Raw genomic sequence first — 14,888 nt, 5'->3', positions numbered from 1 at the left:
AAATAAAATCTATAAATGGGGTTTAAAGCAGGAGGAAGAACGAGAAATAACAAAAAGATAAATAAAAAGAAATAAGCAAAGATATAATTGGGAAGAAATCTGATTTTTATAATAAATCTTATTATTGAACAGATAACTATTGATAATTAAATAATTAAATATAACAAATTGGACTTATTTTAATAAACTGGACTATTCCTACTATTGGCTCAAAAATTGGACTTATATCAAGTTTCTCCTTTTATGGGATTTTATCTTTCAAACCATTCTTTAATCTATATGGTTGACACCACTGATGTGTGCTTATCTGCTGTCTGGAGAATGTGAATGATTGCATGTTCCGTAGCTTCTTAAATAGGCGATTGTCTTTTCCTTGAAAACGTTTATAGTTTGATACCAATACTCTTGGTAATTCAATTTGAAGAATATTATGGCCACCTTGAAAGCGTTTGGAATCGCCATCATTTTTTAAAAAGGCTTATTGGATCCTTGGAGTGGTGGCAGGTAACTATTGTCTTTTATTTTTTATTTTTATAAATATGGTTTGGCAATTGGAGCTGTGGAACATTAATTATTTGAGTTCTAATGGCTGTGAATGATATCTATTACAGTGTCCTGCAGAATGTATCTGAAACTGTCGTCGCTCTTGTTGCTGAAGAAGGCATCTTCTCTACTTGACGGTTGGCCTTACAAAGCCAAACCATGCGCTGAACACTTGCCTTCTCAAGTGGTCAGACGTCTGTTTTAATAGTTGTCATCTGAGCACTCATAAAAACAAGAGACTGCTTGAAGCCTCAACTGTTCTTGCAATATGGCGCCCCGTTAGGGGCTTAGAGCAGCTTGCAGTATTCTTCTCTTAAAAGTAAAATTCTTTTGCTTTTCGTTTCTCAGGTGCACATCACTTAGATCTGCGTTTTCCAACAAAAGAAGATCCTAAGTGGTTTATTGAGCAAAGGGAAACTGAAATTAAGCTGATAGAAGGCTGGATAGAAAAATTCTACCAAGAACGAAAAGTAGATTTTGACATGTAGCACCGCCAATTCAATGTCCTTGAACGGGTTTCGTTTGATCATGTCCAGGGAGATAAAATTTCTTGCAATAACAATGTTGTAAATACATGGTTAGTAAAACATGCTTACTGCAACAATTTCGTCATGTTTTCGTAGCAAATGGAGACGTTCTGACAAATAACCAAGAACGTAATCATAGGAATTGAATGCCCAAATGGATGGCCCTTTTTTTTTTTTCCTAAACAATCAAACGGATTGCCATTTCTAGAATGAGAGCATTTTTGACAACATGTAAGATCTTAAAAATAGACAGTTCAAACAACAACACATATTTTATTTACTTTCTTCTCCAAATACCTCCATGGGCTACATCCCAAAGGAGCCCAAAACATGGCTCCGCCCACCCCCGCTCCACCATATTTTCTTCTCATTCTTTGTGTCTTCAATATATTTTTCGGATAATACTTGCATCCCATGCAATCATAAAATAAAATAAAATACTTACATTCCTCTGTGCTTACTTATTCTTCCGTGAACATACTTCACTCGTTGTGAATATTGTATCTTTAAGATATAGATTTTATAATCAATTTCTTTTGAAGGCCATGCTTAAAAAAACTCATTCGAGTAGGAAATCGTTTTGTCACCCAAATTAATTAAATAAATGAACAATTTTTCATGAATATGCAGCAGCGAAATTACTTTAACCCTAAACCCTAAATTCTCTGATTTCAAATGATTTTTTTGCACATATGATATTCAAAAGAAATTAAGAAATTGAAAGGGTTTCAATTATAATTTTATACGTTGAAGATACATTATTTACATGTGGGTGAGATAAATATGAAAATTCAAAATAAAATGACCTTCAAAGTTCAAACAGTCCACTGACTAAAATTGATAACATGGAATTATGTTAATTAGTTATAAGTTATAACGCACTAATATTGTTAATAAACTAATTAGCTAAAACCTTTCCAATATAATATAGGGAACCAATGAAAGAACTAGTCAGAAAAACAACTTAACAGTTTTTTGTTATTTCAAAGGACCTTGGGAAGCTTTTGATCAGCTTATTTATACAACTTACAAGTCGAGGCAAAGAGTACCTACAATTTGAAAGAACAGTAACAACAATGGAAAGCAGAGTAACAATTTTATTTACTTTCCTATGCATTAGCATATGTCTTGAGGCGACAAAAGCTCGTCATCATCCAATACTCCGTGCTCCGACAGCAAACCCTCAAGAATTTTTAAAGGTTCACAACAATGTACGACGGAAAATTGGCCTACCGCCCTTGCAGTGGGACGAAAAACTAGCAGCGGTTGCTAGGGTTTACACAAAAACGAGAGCGACCATAGACTGCAGGATGGTACACTCGATGGGCCTTTATGGGGAGAACATCTTCTGGGGCGGCGGGAAACAACCATGGGGAGCTAGGTTCGCGGTGAATTCGTGGTCACATGAGAAGTTGTTCTATGATTACAAGACCAATAGTTGCAAACCCGGGCAGATGTGTGGGCATTACACGCAAATGGTGTGGAAGGACACAAAGCGTCTGGGTTGTGCACGAGAGGTTTGTAGCAATGGAGCAGGGGAGCTCATCATATGCAACTATGATCCACCTGGGAATTGGGCTGGAGAGAAACCCTATTAGAAATTTAGGAGGTGCATGCATGAATTACTACTAGCACTTGAAATTGGATTATTGTTTTGATGATTAATTGATAATTACCAATAGTCTAATTACTTTATAAGAGGTATAATGTAGGAATTAATTATACAACAGGGGTATTGAGATGATGTGCTATGTAATAAAATTATGAATTGAGGTTGTCTGTTGACCCCACTTTTACAAAAAAGAAATGGCTTTTACACAATTTTTTTTCGTTTTTAGTTCCGTTCCTTGATTTTTATTCGACTTGTTCAACTAAAATGAACATAAGAAAAAAAGAGTGTGAGGAAACTTCTTCCTTGCAAAAAATAAAAGAAAATAAAACGATAACCCCAAATATTTAGGACAACTCTATACGAGATACAAAATGCACTTCTTCAATTTTATTTTCATATTTTCATTAAAAAACAAATCTGGCCAAAGATATACTTTTTTTGCTACAATAATTAGAAGCCCCTCAGATAAAGTGTAACAAACGACCCGTAACTTTCAAGAATAATAATTTTAGTTGTATGTTTACAGTAACGGCTTTAAATTTGGGGAATTTTTAGGGAAGTCGTTTTTTTATTTTATTTTCAAATAAAGGTAGAATTTAGAGGTTGAGGAGTGAATTAGAAGGGTTTTAGTTGACGGGTAGAGTTACAAAAATACAACACTACCATTGATATATACTTGTATTATATTTACCAAAAATTCTATAGTGCTCCAGAATATAGGATATTTTAGATTTTTAATCATCAGATCTTAATTGTTTGTTTTTAACTGAACAACCAACGATTAAAAGACCTTGAGTATCTAATACTTTGAAACACAGTTGGAAACCTCCTATGTTTACAATTCAAATTAAACTATTTGTGTATTTTAGCATAACAATTCCATTCTTTTAGATCTTATGATCTACGGAAATTGTGACCATAGAATTTTTGTAACATCCCACATCGTCCAGGGGAGTAGATCCTGTAAGCCTTATATGTATATTCTCATCTCTACCTAACACGAAGCCTTTTGGGAACTTATTGACTACGGGTTCCATCGGAACTCCGAAGTTAAGCAAGTTCGCGCGAGAGCAATCCCATGATCGGTGACCCACTGGGAAGTTCTTGTGTGAGTTCCCAGAAACAAAACCGCGAGGATGTGGTAGGGGCCCAAAGTGGACAATATCGTGCTACGGTGGAGTCGAGCCCGGGATGTGATGGGGGCTTAGGTCGGGATGTGACAATTTGGTATCATAGCCAATCCCTGGCCGGAAGTGTGCCAGCGAGGATGTTGGGCCCCTAAGGGTGGTGGATTGTAACATCCCACATTGCCCAGGGGAGTGGATCCTGTAAGCCTTATATATATATTCCCATCTTTACCTAGCACGAGGCCTTTTGGGAACTTACTGGCTTCAGGTTCCATCGAAACTCCGAAGTTAAGCGAGTTCGCGCGAGAGCAATTCCAGGATGGGTGACTCACTGGGAAGTTCTTGTGTGAGTTCCCAGAAAGAAAACCGTGAGGGTGTGGTAGGGGCCCAAAGCGGACAATATCGTGCTACGGTGGAGTTGGGCCAGGGATGTGGTGGGGACTCGGGTCGGAATGTGAAAATTTTTGTAACCATAATAAAAAGATTTTGGTGGAGGAATTTGATTAGTAGAATAATGATAACCATTCAATCGAATAATTGCCAATTAGTAAAAGTTGGACAATTTGTGGTATTACTATGTTTCTCCACTCCCACCTCCACACATTCAATTTCTATTCTGCTAGGTCAAAATAAAGAAAAATACGAAATTCTAAGGAGATTCGCTTAAAGTGGGACTCTTCATGGAGTCTCTGTCATCTGACAGTTTAATGTTAATTCTCGTGCTAACATAATAATACATTGTGTGAAAAACAAGTGGTGGCAAAGAGTCAATGGAAAGTCTCACTTTTAAGAGAGTTTTCTTAACATTTCTCAAGAAGTAATGAGCCAATTGGCCGGCTTTACAAATTAAATTCATCAACTCAAGGGGTTAATTTATTGGAAAGTGAACAAACATTTGGAATTTTAATTTGAATTTCAACTCCTATGCACATGTTTGTTTGGTTTATCGACACTATTTTAGTGTACTATTTGACATGAAAGCTGAAAATATGCTACAGCCTCAAATAGATTACACGAAGAGAAAAATTAATTTGTTATAAAAGTGTCGTGGAATACCTTCTATTATTATTAATTGGTCAATTTGATTTTTTTTCCTATTCTACTAAATGTTCAAATATAAACTACATATTAATAGAACCTGGTTGTCAACTAAAACTCCAGAAAATTACCATTTTAATCCTCTCATCAAAATTGAATAGAAATAAAAATTATAGAAATTTAGTAATTACATGAACACAAATTTTACCATTCTTTACTTGAACCTCACAATCATGTAATAATAACAGGCCATATTATTCATTTTGTATGTTGTTTTTGCTTTGTGGTTTTCTGTGTTGTGCTATGATATTGACGGAATGTTACCTTTGTCTGTTATCCTAGCGTGAAAGTAGTAACTCCTTTAATACTATTAAAGTGTCATGGGGTGTACTAGTAACTGAGGGCCATAAGGCTAATGGCCTTCTACAACTGACAAAACATTTCGCTTGTGTAGAGGAGAGATGGTCTTGTTCACTCTTGAACTCTTCTTAACAGGCCACTGAGTTTCCGCTGATTAAAACCAATTTTCAGGGAATTAAAGAAGATAGATGATCTTGCAGATTGGTTGGACTCCGCATCAGTGGCGAAGCCAGAAATTGACAGGGAGAGAGGCGAAGTTAAAAGACTGCAAGGTTCAAAAAAATAGCAACAACCAAATCCTTTTATATAATAATGTCTTCCATAATTTACCATACGAACAAATTATAATTGTTGCCGGCGATGTTTCATATCATGAAAACGTCGCATAATAGGCTTATTATCAATAAAAGAAAATACATCTCTCTCAATATAAACAAGCATGCTATCACTCAACCATTGATCTCCCATTTTGGTACGTAATGGCGTTTTCACAATCTCCATAGCAGAAAAAGTTCTCTCCACCAAAGCGGTTGCAACCGGTAACACTAAAGCCAATGTAAGAAGCTTATACACTAACATATAGCTTGCACACCTCCCGGTCTTCACCAACTCCTTTGCAAGATCACCAATTCCTCTTAATGATGAAAACTCACTATGCATCTTCATATTGTGAATGTAATTGTCAAGTTGAATTAGAAGATTCATGAGGTCCATACAATCAAAATCTTGGGGATAAAGTTGGGCTAAACGAATAATTTTTTCTTTGTCAAAAGATGCAAAATTATTCACTAGACTCAAACATGTCATACAAAGAAGTAGACTATACTAATATGCATAATAATTAATCCAACCAACAATTCAATTAAGCAATACCAATAAGCATACAAATTATTCAATAAATAAATATTCAATTCAACTAATCATATGAATAATTGTATACATTATGTAATAATTCAATTAATTAAACAATAATCAAGAATTCAAATTTTAATTTTCACCCTAAAAAATAATTTTAATTTCATATAAGCATAGAATCAGGTCAATATTCAATAACCACCATAAAATTCTATACTAATCAAACAAAATTCGTATTAAATAATTAATTAGGGTCAGGGATTGTAAATTTAGGGATTAAAAAAATTTACCTTTGAAGGCTGAAGCCAGCAGCTCAGCTGCTGGAGGAGTGGAGAGTGGCTGAATGTTTTGAAAAAAAAGGAAACGCAGTCTGCTGCTACTCGCAGCAGAACCCAGACATCACCGGACTGTAGGGAGCTGAACCACTAAATTAGTGGGTTTTCCGGTGAGGGGAGGGGCTGACCAAGAGTTCCAGTCCTGTTTTCTAGGAAGAGGAGTGGCGGCCGCCACTCCCCACCCTTACGTGGGTTCACCACTGACCGGAGGTATTTAATTTCTACATTTCTATTCTTCTCATTCTTGTCATGGGTTTTGTAGCAATAAGTTGTGAATCAATTACTTAAAGGAGCAAATACTAAATATTGATTTTGGATGTCTTGTCAGGTTCAATGTTGGATCATATCATGCGTTGAGACATAGATCAGCTAATATGGACACCATGTAGTATGACAAATTTTCAATTGCATGATTGATTCTTTTTTTTTTTCTTTCCTACATCTGTTGCAGTTTTGGTTTAAGTTTTCTTTTATTTCTTAAATGTGAATGTACAAGGATACATATATAAAAGAAAAGAAGGACCGGTTACATCCAACGTTCATTAGTCTAAACCCTAGAAACCAGCTATACTCCTTAATTAAAGGAGATTACACCAAATACTAGATATCAGCCATACTCCTTAATTAGAGGAAACTAACTACAAGACTAAAAAGAGATTTACACATAATCTGTCAGGAAACACAGAAGGTGCCGTGCAGCCATGCTGCACCCATAATTTTTGGAATTGCATAATCTGTCTAGGGTTGGTAACTCTTAATACTCCCCTTCAAGCTAGATCGAGGAGTATAGTCAATCCAAGCTTGCCTAGAAGACATTGAAAATGTGCAGACGAAAGTGCCTTAGTGAACACGTCCGCCAATTGATCATAATTGCGAGTGAAGACCGTTTGGATGAGTTATGACTGAACTTGAGCCCTGATGAAGTGACAGTCAACTTCAATATGCTTCGTCCTTTCATGAAAAACTGGGTTTGCATCAATGTGCATGGCTGTGTGATTATCACACATGACAGACATAGGAGTTGTACTCGAGAACCCTAGATCAAACAAGAGACTTTTAAACCAAATCAATTCACATGCAATGGCAGCCATTGCTCGATATTCAGCTTCAGCACTAGAGTGGGCAATGACTTGTTGTTTCTTACTCTTCCAAGTGACAATGTTGCCTCCAACAAATGTGCAATAACCAGTGGTGGATTTTTTGTTGATTGCACTGCCTGCCCAGTCAACGTCAGTGTATGCATGAATCTTAGTGGAATGGTTATAACGCATGAGGATACCCCTATCGATGGACCTTTTGAGATAATGTAGGATTTTTTTAACAATATTGAGCTGTTCTACTGTGGGTGCATGCATGAATTAACTGACTAAGCTCACATCAAAGGTAATGTTTGGACGAGTAATACTAAGATAAATAAGCTTGCCAACCAATCTTTTATAATAGGTGACATTCTTGAGTGCCTCGCCATCAGTGGTAAGCTTAAGTTTACTGTTAATTGGGGTGACAACTGGCTTGCAATCAGTGAACTTAGCTTCCTCTGAGTAGATCCATGACATACTTGTGTTGGTTAAGAAACAAACCCCGTTGAGAGGTTGCCATCTCAATGCCAAGAAAATATTTCAAATTCCGAAGATCCTTGATGGCAAAGGTTTGATGTAGGGAGGCTTTCAACGCTTGATAGGAGCATATTCATGCGACTTAAATGGCTTGTTCTCATGCATTTACGTTATGTTTCTTTAGTTATTTTAGTACTTTAAGCTATTTTCGTGTGTTTGTAGGTCCAAAGGGCTAAAGGAGCAAAAAGATGCATTTTGGAGATTTTTGGAGCACTTTTGGGCTAAGGATGGATAGCTTATGCTTGGAGCCAAAGTGTTGGACGAAATTGAAGACCTAATTGGAGCCAAAGTGTTGGAACCTTGTTCTCTTTAGTTTTAGGACATTTAAACCTTTCCTAATCCCAATCATGCCATGCATAACACACATCCATTCTAACACATTGTCATTGCACATGCATTTCCTTCATTAATTAACCCACATGCTCCCATTACTTATCATAACCACATATCATATCACTTATCACTTATCACTTATCATCATCACTTTATCATATCACTTATCACTTATCATAACCACATATCATATCACTTATCACTTATCACTTATCATCATCACTTTAGCTTTAATTCACATGAACATTCACTCACCACAAACATTTCACATGCTTTCCTATTCAATTAAATCAGCCACATGCATTCATCATCATAACCTAGCTGTCATTCCACTTCATTGCACATGCATCTTCAAAGAAATCAGATTTCCATCATATTCACATGCATTCATCATCATAACCTAGCTGTCATTCCACTTCATTGCACATGCATCTTCAAAGAAATCAGATTTCCATCATATTCACATGCATTCCATCTTTTAATTTAATCACATGCACATTCACCTTGCTTTGCAGAAAATCCACTTCATAACACATGCATCTTGGCAGATTTCACATGCACTCATGCACATTCACCTTAATCATTCACATAGCTTTAATCCACATGCATTTCCACCTAGATTTCCACCTCACAACCACCAGAAATCAACCAAAAACGTGCATTCCCTTTCATTTCTGTCAAAACACATGCATTTCCACCCTTTAATCACATGCACAAACAGCCACATGCATCTCCCATCACCATTTCAGATTTCCACCAAGTTCCTAGCTGTCATGTTCCCCCCATTTCACCTATAAATACTCATTCATTCATTCTCATTCATACACAATCCATTCACCACAGAAATAAGGCCTTTGTGCCAGAAATTCACCCATTCCAAACACTCTTCCATACACTCATCCATTGCAGAAATGTAGACCATCAAACTCCCTTGTGCCGTGCTCTCCCTTACAATCCAAACACCATCCTTCCATTTCCACCACTCCTCTTCCATATCTCCACCACTCCCCAAACCATTCACACCATCAAACTCACCTTAGACCTTGTGCCACAACGAAGAGGAAGAGAAGAGTGCCTAAACGTTCATACAATTCAAGTTTGAGTTGTTGGAATGTTTAGGTGTTTCTTTGATTTCAATGTTTAATTTCAATGCTCTTTGTTTTGTACGAATGAGGAATGGATGATAAGAGGGCTTAAACGTTCATACAATTCAAGTTTGAGTTGTTGGAATGTTTAGGTGTTTCTTTGATTCTCTTTGTTTTGTACCATGAGGAACTAAACCCCCCTTGGTTAGGGGGTGATTCGAATATATGTTTATGCTTGCATTTTGATTTGATTACTTCTAATGTGTTTCATAAGTTGTGATTCAATTTGTTTAACCGTTTTATTGATAACTTATTTATGTATGTTTATTGAGAGTGCACGCTTAATTTTCATGCATGAATATGACGCTAGAATATAAGTGAGTTTCACCTAATAGTTACGAACTTATATTCATAAGTAGTGGAGGTTGCTTATAAACAATCGCGTTAAACGAATTCTTGGCAAGAGTTTCATGCATTCATAGTAACGAATGCCTCGTCAACACTTATAATTTTCATAGAGCGTAATGATTCTTGCTTGTACCTCTTCTATGCATTCATGTTGAGGACTTGTGGGGAATGTTTTGAATTGTCGCATGCATCATCCAATTCAATAACGTTAGGAAGATTTGAAGGTTAATTAGTGCATCACGGTTAACTTGGGGTGTTGAGAATTCATGGTTTATTGAAATGCAATTGGAAATCATTTATTATGCAAGTATAACATGTATGGAGATGAACCCCTTGGCTAGCATCCATCCATTCATTCCATTTCATCACATTCATATATACTATCTGTCTTAATTCGAATCTGTACATTTTATTTAATTTCGTATAAAACTCAATCCCCCTTTACTTTATTGTCCAATTTAGTTAGAAAGTATCTTAGTTTGTGTTTATGAGTGTTTTGATTCATTTTATTTCCCAATTTCGTCCAAATTCACCAAAGTGCTCAAAACTGCCCAGAAAGTGATTTTAAGGCAGTTTTGAGTGTTTTGGGTGATGTTTGAGTCTTTTGGTTTGTTTTAGTGTTTCAAGCATTTAGTTTTACATTCTTTGAGTTAGTTTAGTGTTTTATATTGTGTTTTTACGTTCTTGAGTCATTTTGTTACACAAATTCGTCCAAATTTGTGTTTGTGCTCAAATCTGCCCAGAAAGTGGTTTTTAGGCAGATTTGAGTGTGTTTGTGTTGTTTTGAGTCCTTTGAGTCTTTGTGAACGTTTTTAACTTTGTTTTTATGTTTTTGAGTCAAATCCAAGTGATTAACAATCCCTCCTAATCCCCGGTCCAGAACGATCCCTACTTATACTTATACTACAATTTGACGAAAAGAGGGTTTAATTTATGCGTGTATAATTCTCGCATCAAATTTTGGCGCCGTTGCCGGGGATTAGAAAATTTGCTAATCCCTTGGATTGTTTTATTTTCGTTTGTTTTTATTTTATTCCAGATTCTTAATCTTGTTTTGTTTCTTGTTTTAGGTACTTGTTTATGACTCGGAGTTCTCATCCGATTCGTGAACATATCCTGGAGTGATTGGGTTCTTCGTCCGGCTGCAAGACGTAAAAGAAAGCGCTACTTGGGAGGCAACCCAATGCGCTGAATAAAACAAAGCATGTTCATAAAAAAAAAAATAAAAAAAAAAAAAATAAAAAAATAAAAAAGATACTAAACATGGAGAAAGGTGGAGCTTCACAAAGGTTGTTTACGTGAAGCCCCACTACGAGGCGTCGAAGCAGAAGGCTTTGGAACGGAAGGCATAGTAGCGGAAGGCATAATAGCGGAAGGCATCGAAGCGGAAGGCATTGGAGCGGAAGGCATTGGAGCGGAAGGCATCGGAGCGGGAGGCATCGGAGCTAGAGCATTCCAGGCCTCAATACTTGGCCAAGCGCTGGATGAGCCAGGAAAAAGGTGCCTCTGGAGGAAAGACGAAAACCTTTGACGGTCACTGTGAATCCGACCTTCAGACTCTTGCAGCTCATCAAGCTTCCTCTTCATGCCTGTCGAATAGTTGTTTGCAAGCACATGCAAACTTCTATTCTCGTACTTAAGCTGCTGGATCTCTTGCTTAAGACTTTCCACTTCTGCCATCAATGATTCCACCTGACGGGAGCGGGCAAGCAGGCGTTGGCCCATGTTGGACACAGAACTCGCACACTGAACACTAAGTGCGAGGGACTCTTGAACGGCCAACTCATCGGACCGTCCTGACAGCAGCCTACTATCTTTTGGAGTGAGGAGGTTCCTAGCTACTATTGTAGCTGTTGTGGCGTCCTGCATCACGGAGTCTTCACCTGTAAGAAGACCATTAGAAGATAAGAAAGAAGGGCGCCATACGTTACCTTGACGCGGCGCGCCCGTATCACTGCTAAGGCTCAATTCCAAGCTAAGGTTCGATGAGTTTGCCATTTTTCAAAAGTGTTCAAAGAGAAGGGATGGAGTTAAATTTCAAAGGGCCGGAGTCGATTTTCAAGAATGGGAAATCTTCAGAGTGTGTTTGTTGTGGTGATCGATAGCTCAATAAAAAAGCCAAGGCGACGCGTCCACCAATTCAAAAAGCCGGAATTTCCGGCGTAATTTAGGCAACGCTTTCTCGGCTTTTCAGAAGACGCGTTCAACTTTGTCAAAAGAATTCTTCTTTTCAGACAACACGTGGAGGCCATCACCGCAACTACACATCTTTAGCCGACAAGCGCAAAGTTCGGCAATGCTTTCTCTGCTTTTCAGAAAACGCGTGCAGCTTTGTCAAAAGGAGCCGCATACGCACTACTACGTGTCGTTCAGAAAGCAAAGGGGCGTCGTTCAGAAATCGAAAGGGCGCCTGCTCAGAAATCGAAGAGGCGTCGTTCAGATATCGAAGAGACATTTGTCGACAAGGGTAAAAACACAGTACCACCACTTGATATTATCTCTATATATGTCGACCTTCGTCTTTTATGGCAAGGCAAACCTGAAGAAAATGCCCAACTCTCTCTCACCTCTGAGGGCGCACTCCCAGCAAAGCCTCTTGAAATACTCAATTTTTTCTCCCTCAAAGAAGATACCAGAAACCTGGAGTACAAATGAGGCAGAAGGAAACGGTCGGTCGAAGCATGTGGAGACAACCACAACAAATACATGTGCTGCTTCATTCGCCGTTTCTTTAAAAGCAAAGGTATCTCATATCATCAAGGTCTAAAGCAAAAGTATCTCATATCATGCGCTTTCCCTGTCTTTTTCTTTGTCCTTGTTCTTACTCGCATGGCAAAGTAAAAGAAGCAATCAGCCGGCACTTGGAGTCAGTCTTCCGATCTGGAGCCAACTGCCTGGAATCTATTCCTGATTGCTTACCTAGCGTTGCTCTCGAGTAGTCATCTTCAACGGTTGATACACTTCCAGAGAAGGGACCACTTCTGCAAAGGGGAGCGAGTAAGGCAAGTGAAAATGATACATTGAAGCATGTGGAGACAAACTTAGGCTGAGTTATCCTCCAACCCTTTTCAATACGAATTGGAAAGATTGAACAAAGAAACAGACCAAAGGAGTAAGCTCAGACCTTCGGGGGAGACCAAAAGAATCCTGCTGCCCAGATCAAGAGTACCACAGAAATAAGGCCTTTGTGCCAGAAATTCACCCATTCCAAACACTCTTCCATACACTCATCCATTGCAGAAATGTAGACCATCAAACTCCCTTGTGCCGTGCTCTCCCTTACAATCCAAACACCATCCTTCCATTTCCACCACTCCTCTTCCATATCTCCACCACTCCCCAAACCATTCACACCATCAAACTCACCTTAGACCTTGTGCCACAACGAAGAGGAAGAGAAGAGTGCCTAAACGTTCATACAATTCAAGTTTGAGTTGTTGGAATGTTTAGGTGTTTCTTTGATTTCAATGTTTAATTTCAATGCTCTTTGTTTTGTACGAATGAGGAATGGATGATAAGAGGGCTTAAACGTTCATACAATTCAAGTTTGAGTTGTTGGAATGTTTAGGTGTTTCTTTGATTCTCTTTGTTTTGTACCATGAGGAACTAAACCCCCCTTGGTTAGGGGGTGATTCGAATATATGTTTATGCTTGCATTTTGATTTGATTACTTCTAATTGCGTTTCATAAGTTGTGATTCAATTTGTTTAACCGTTTTATTGATAACTTATTTATGTATGTTTATTGAGAGTGCACGCTTAATTTTCATGCATGAATATGACGCTAGAATATAAGTGAGTTTCACCTAATAGTTACGAACTTATATTCATAAGTAGTGGAGGTTGCTTATAAACAATCGCGTTAAACGAATTCTTGGCAAGAGTTTCATGCATTCATAGTAACGAATGCCTCGTCAACACTTATAATTTTCATAGAGCGTAATGATTCTTGCTTGTACCTCTTCTATGCATTCATGTTGAGGACTTGTGGGGAATGTTTTGAATTGTCGCATGCATCATCCAATTCAATAACGTTAGGAAGATTTGAAGGTTAATTAGTGCATCACGGTTAACTTGGGGTGTTGAGAATTCATGGTTTATTGAAATGCAATTGGAAATCATTTATTATGCAAGTATAACATGTATGGAGATGAACCCCTTGGCTAGCATCCATCCATTCATTCCATTTCATCACATTCATATATACTATCTGTCTTAATTCGAATCTGTACATTTTATTTAATTTCGTATAAAACTCAATCCCCCTTTACTTTATTGTCCAATTTAGTTAGAAAGTATCTTAGTTTGTGTTTATGAGTGTTTTGATTCATTTTATTTCCCAATTTCGTCCAAATTCACCAAAGTGCTCAAAACTGCCCAGAAAGTGATTTTAAGGCAGTTTTGAGTGTTTTGGGTGATGTTTGAGTCTTTTGGTTTGTTTTAGTGTTTCAAGCATTTAGTTTTACATTCTTTGAGTTAGTTTAGTGTTTTATATTGTGTTTTTACGTTCTTGAGTCATTTTGTTACACAAATTCGTCCAAATTTGTGTTTGTGCTCAAATCTGCCCAGAAAGTGGTTTTTAGGCAGATTTGAGTGTGTTTGTGTTGTTTTGAGTCCTTTGAGTCTTTGTGAACGTTTTTAACTTTGTTTTTATGTTTTTGAGTCAAATCCAAGTGATTAACAATCCCTCCTAATCCCCGGTCCAGAACGATCCCTACTTATACTTATACTACAATTTGACGAAAAGAGGGTTTAATTTATGCGCGTATAATTCTCGCATCAACGCTCCAATTTCAGATGCATTATCATCTGTGGTAATAAGATCATCTACATAAATAAGGACTACCAACTTCCCACGGGTTCCATTATGTACAAATAAGGAAGAATCAGCATTACTTCTGAGAAAACTTTCCCTTTCCAACACCGAACTAAGCTTGGCATACCAAGCTCTTGGTGATTGCTTCAAACCATAGATAGCCTTGTGCAGTTTGCACACCATGTCATCCTTTGCTGGAGAGTAACCTAGGGGAATTTGCATGTAAACTTCCTC

The 14,888-nt window shown here is 37.6% G+C and overlaps 1 protein-coding gene across 1 annotated transcript; it reads left to right on the top strand.

Annotated features, from left to right (window-relative positions):
- Positions 1-585: 585 nt before the first annotated feature.
- Positions 586-2,668, top strand: LOC137747884 (pathogenesis-related protein PRB1-3-like). Its single transcript, XM_068488018.1, has 3 exons — positions 586-661; positions 892-1,013; positions 2,060-2,668. Exons 1-3 carry the CDS (start codon positions 586-588, stop codon positions 2,666-2,668), a joined length of 807 nt encoding a protein of 268 aa, XP_068344119.1.
- Positions 2,669-14,888: the final 12,220 nt, after the last annotated feature.

Source organism: Pyrus communis, chromosome 10 (genome assembly GCF_963583255.1).
Source record: "Pyrus communis chromosome 10, drPyrComm1.1, whole genome shotgun sequence".
Classification (NCBI taxonomy): Eukaryota; Viridiplantae; Streptophyta; class Magnoliopsida; order Rosales; family Rosaceae; genus Pyrus; species Pyrus communis.
Note: the sequence above shows the minus strand (reverse complement) of the source record. Positions and strands in the feature narration are given on the sequence as shown.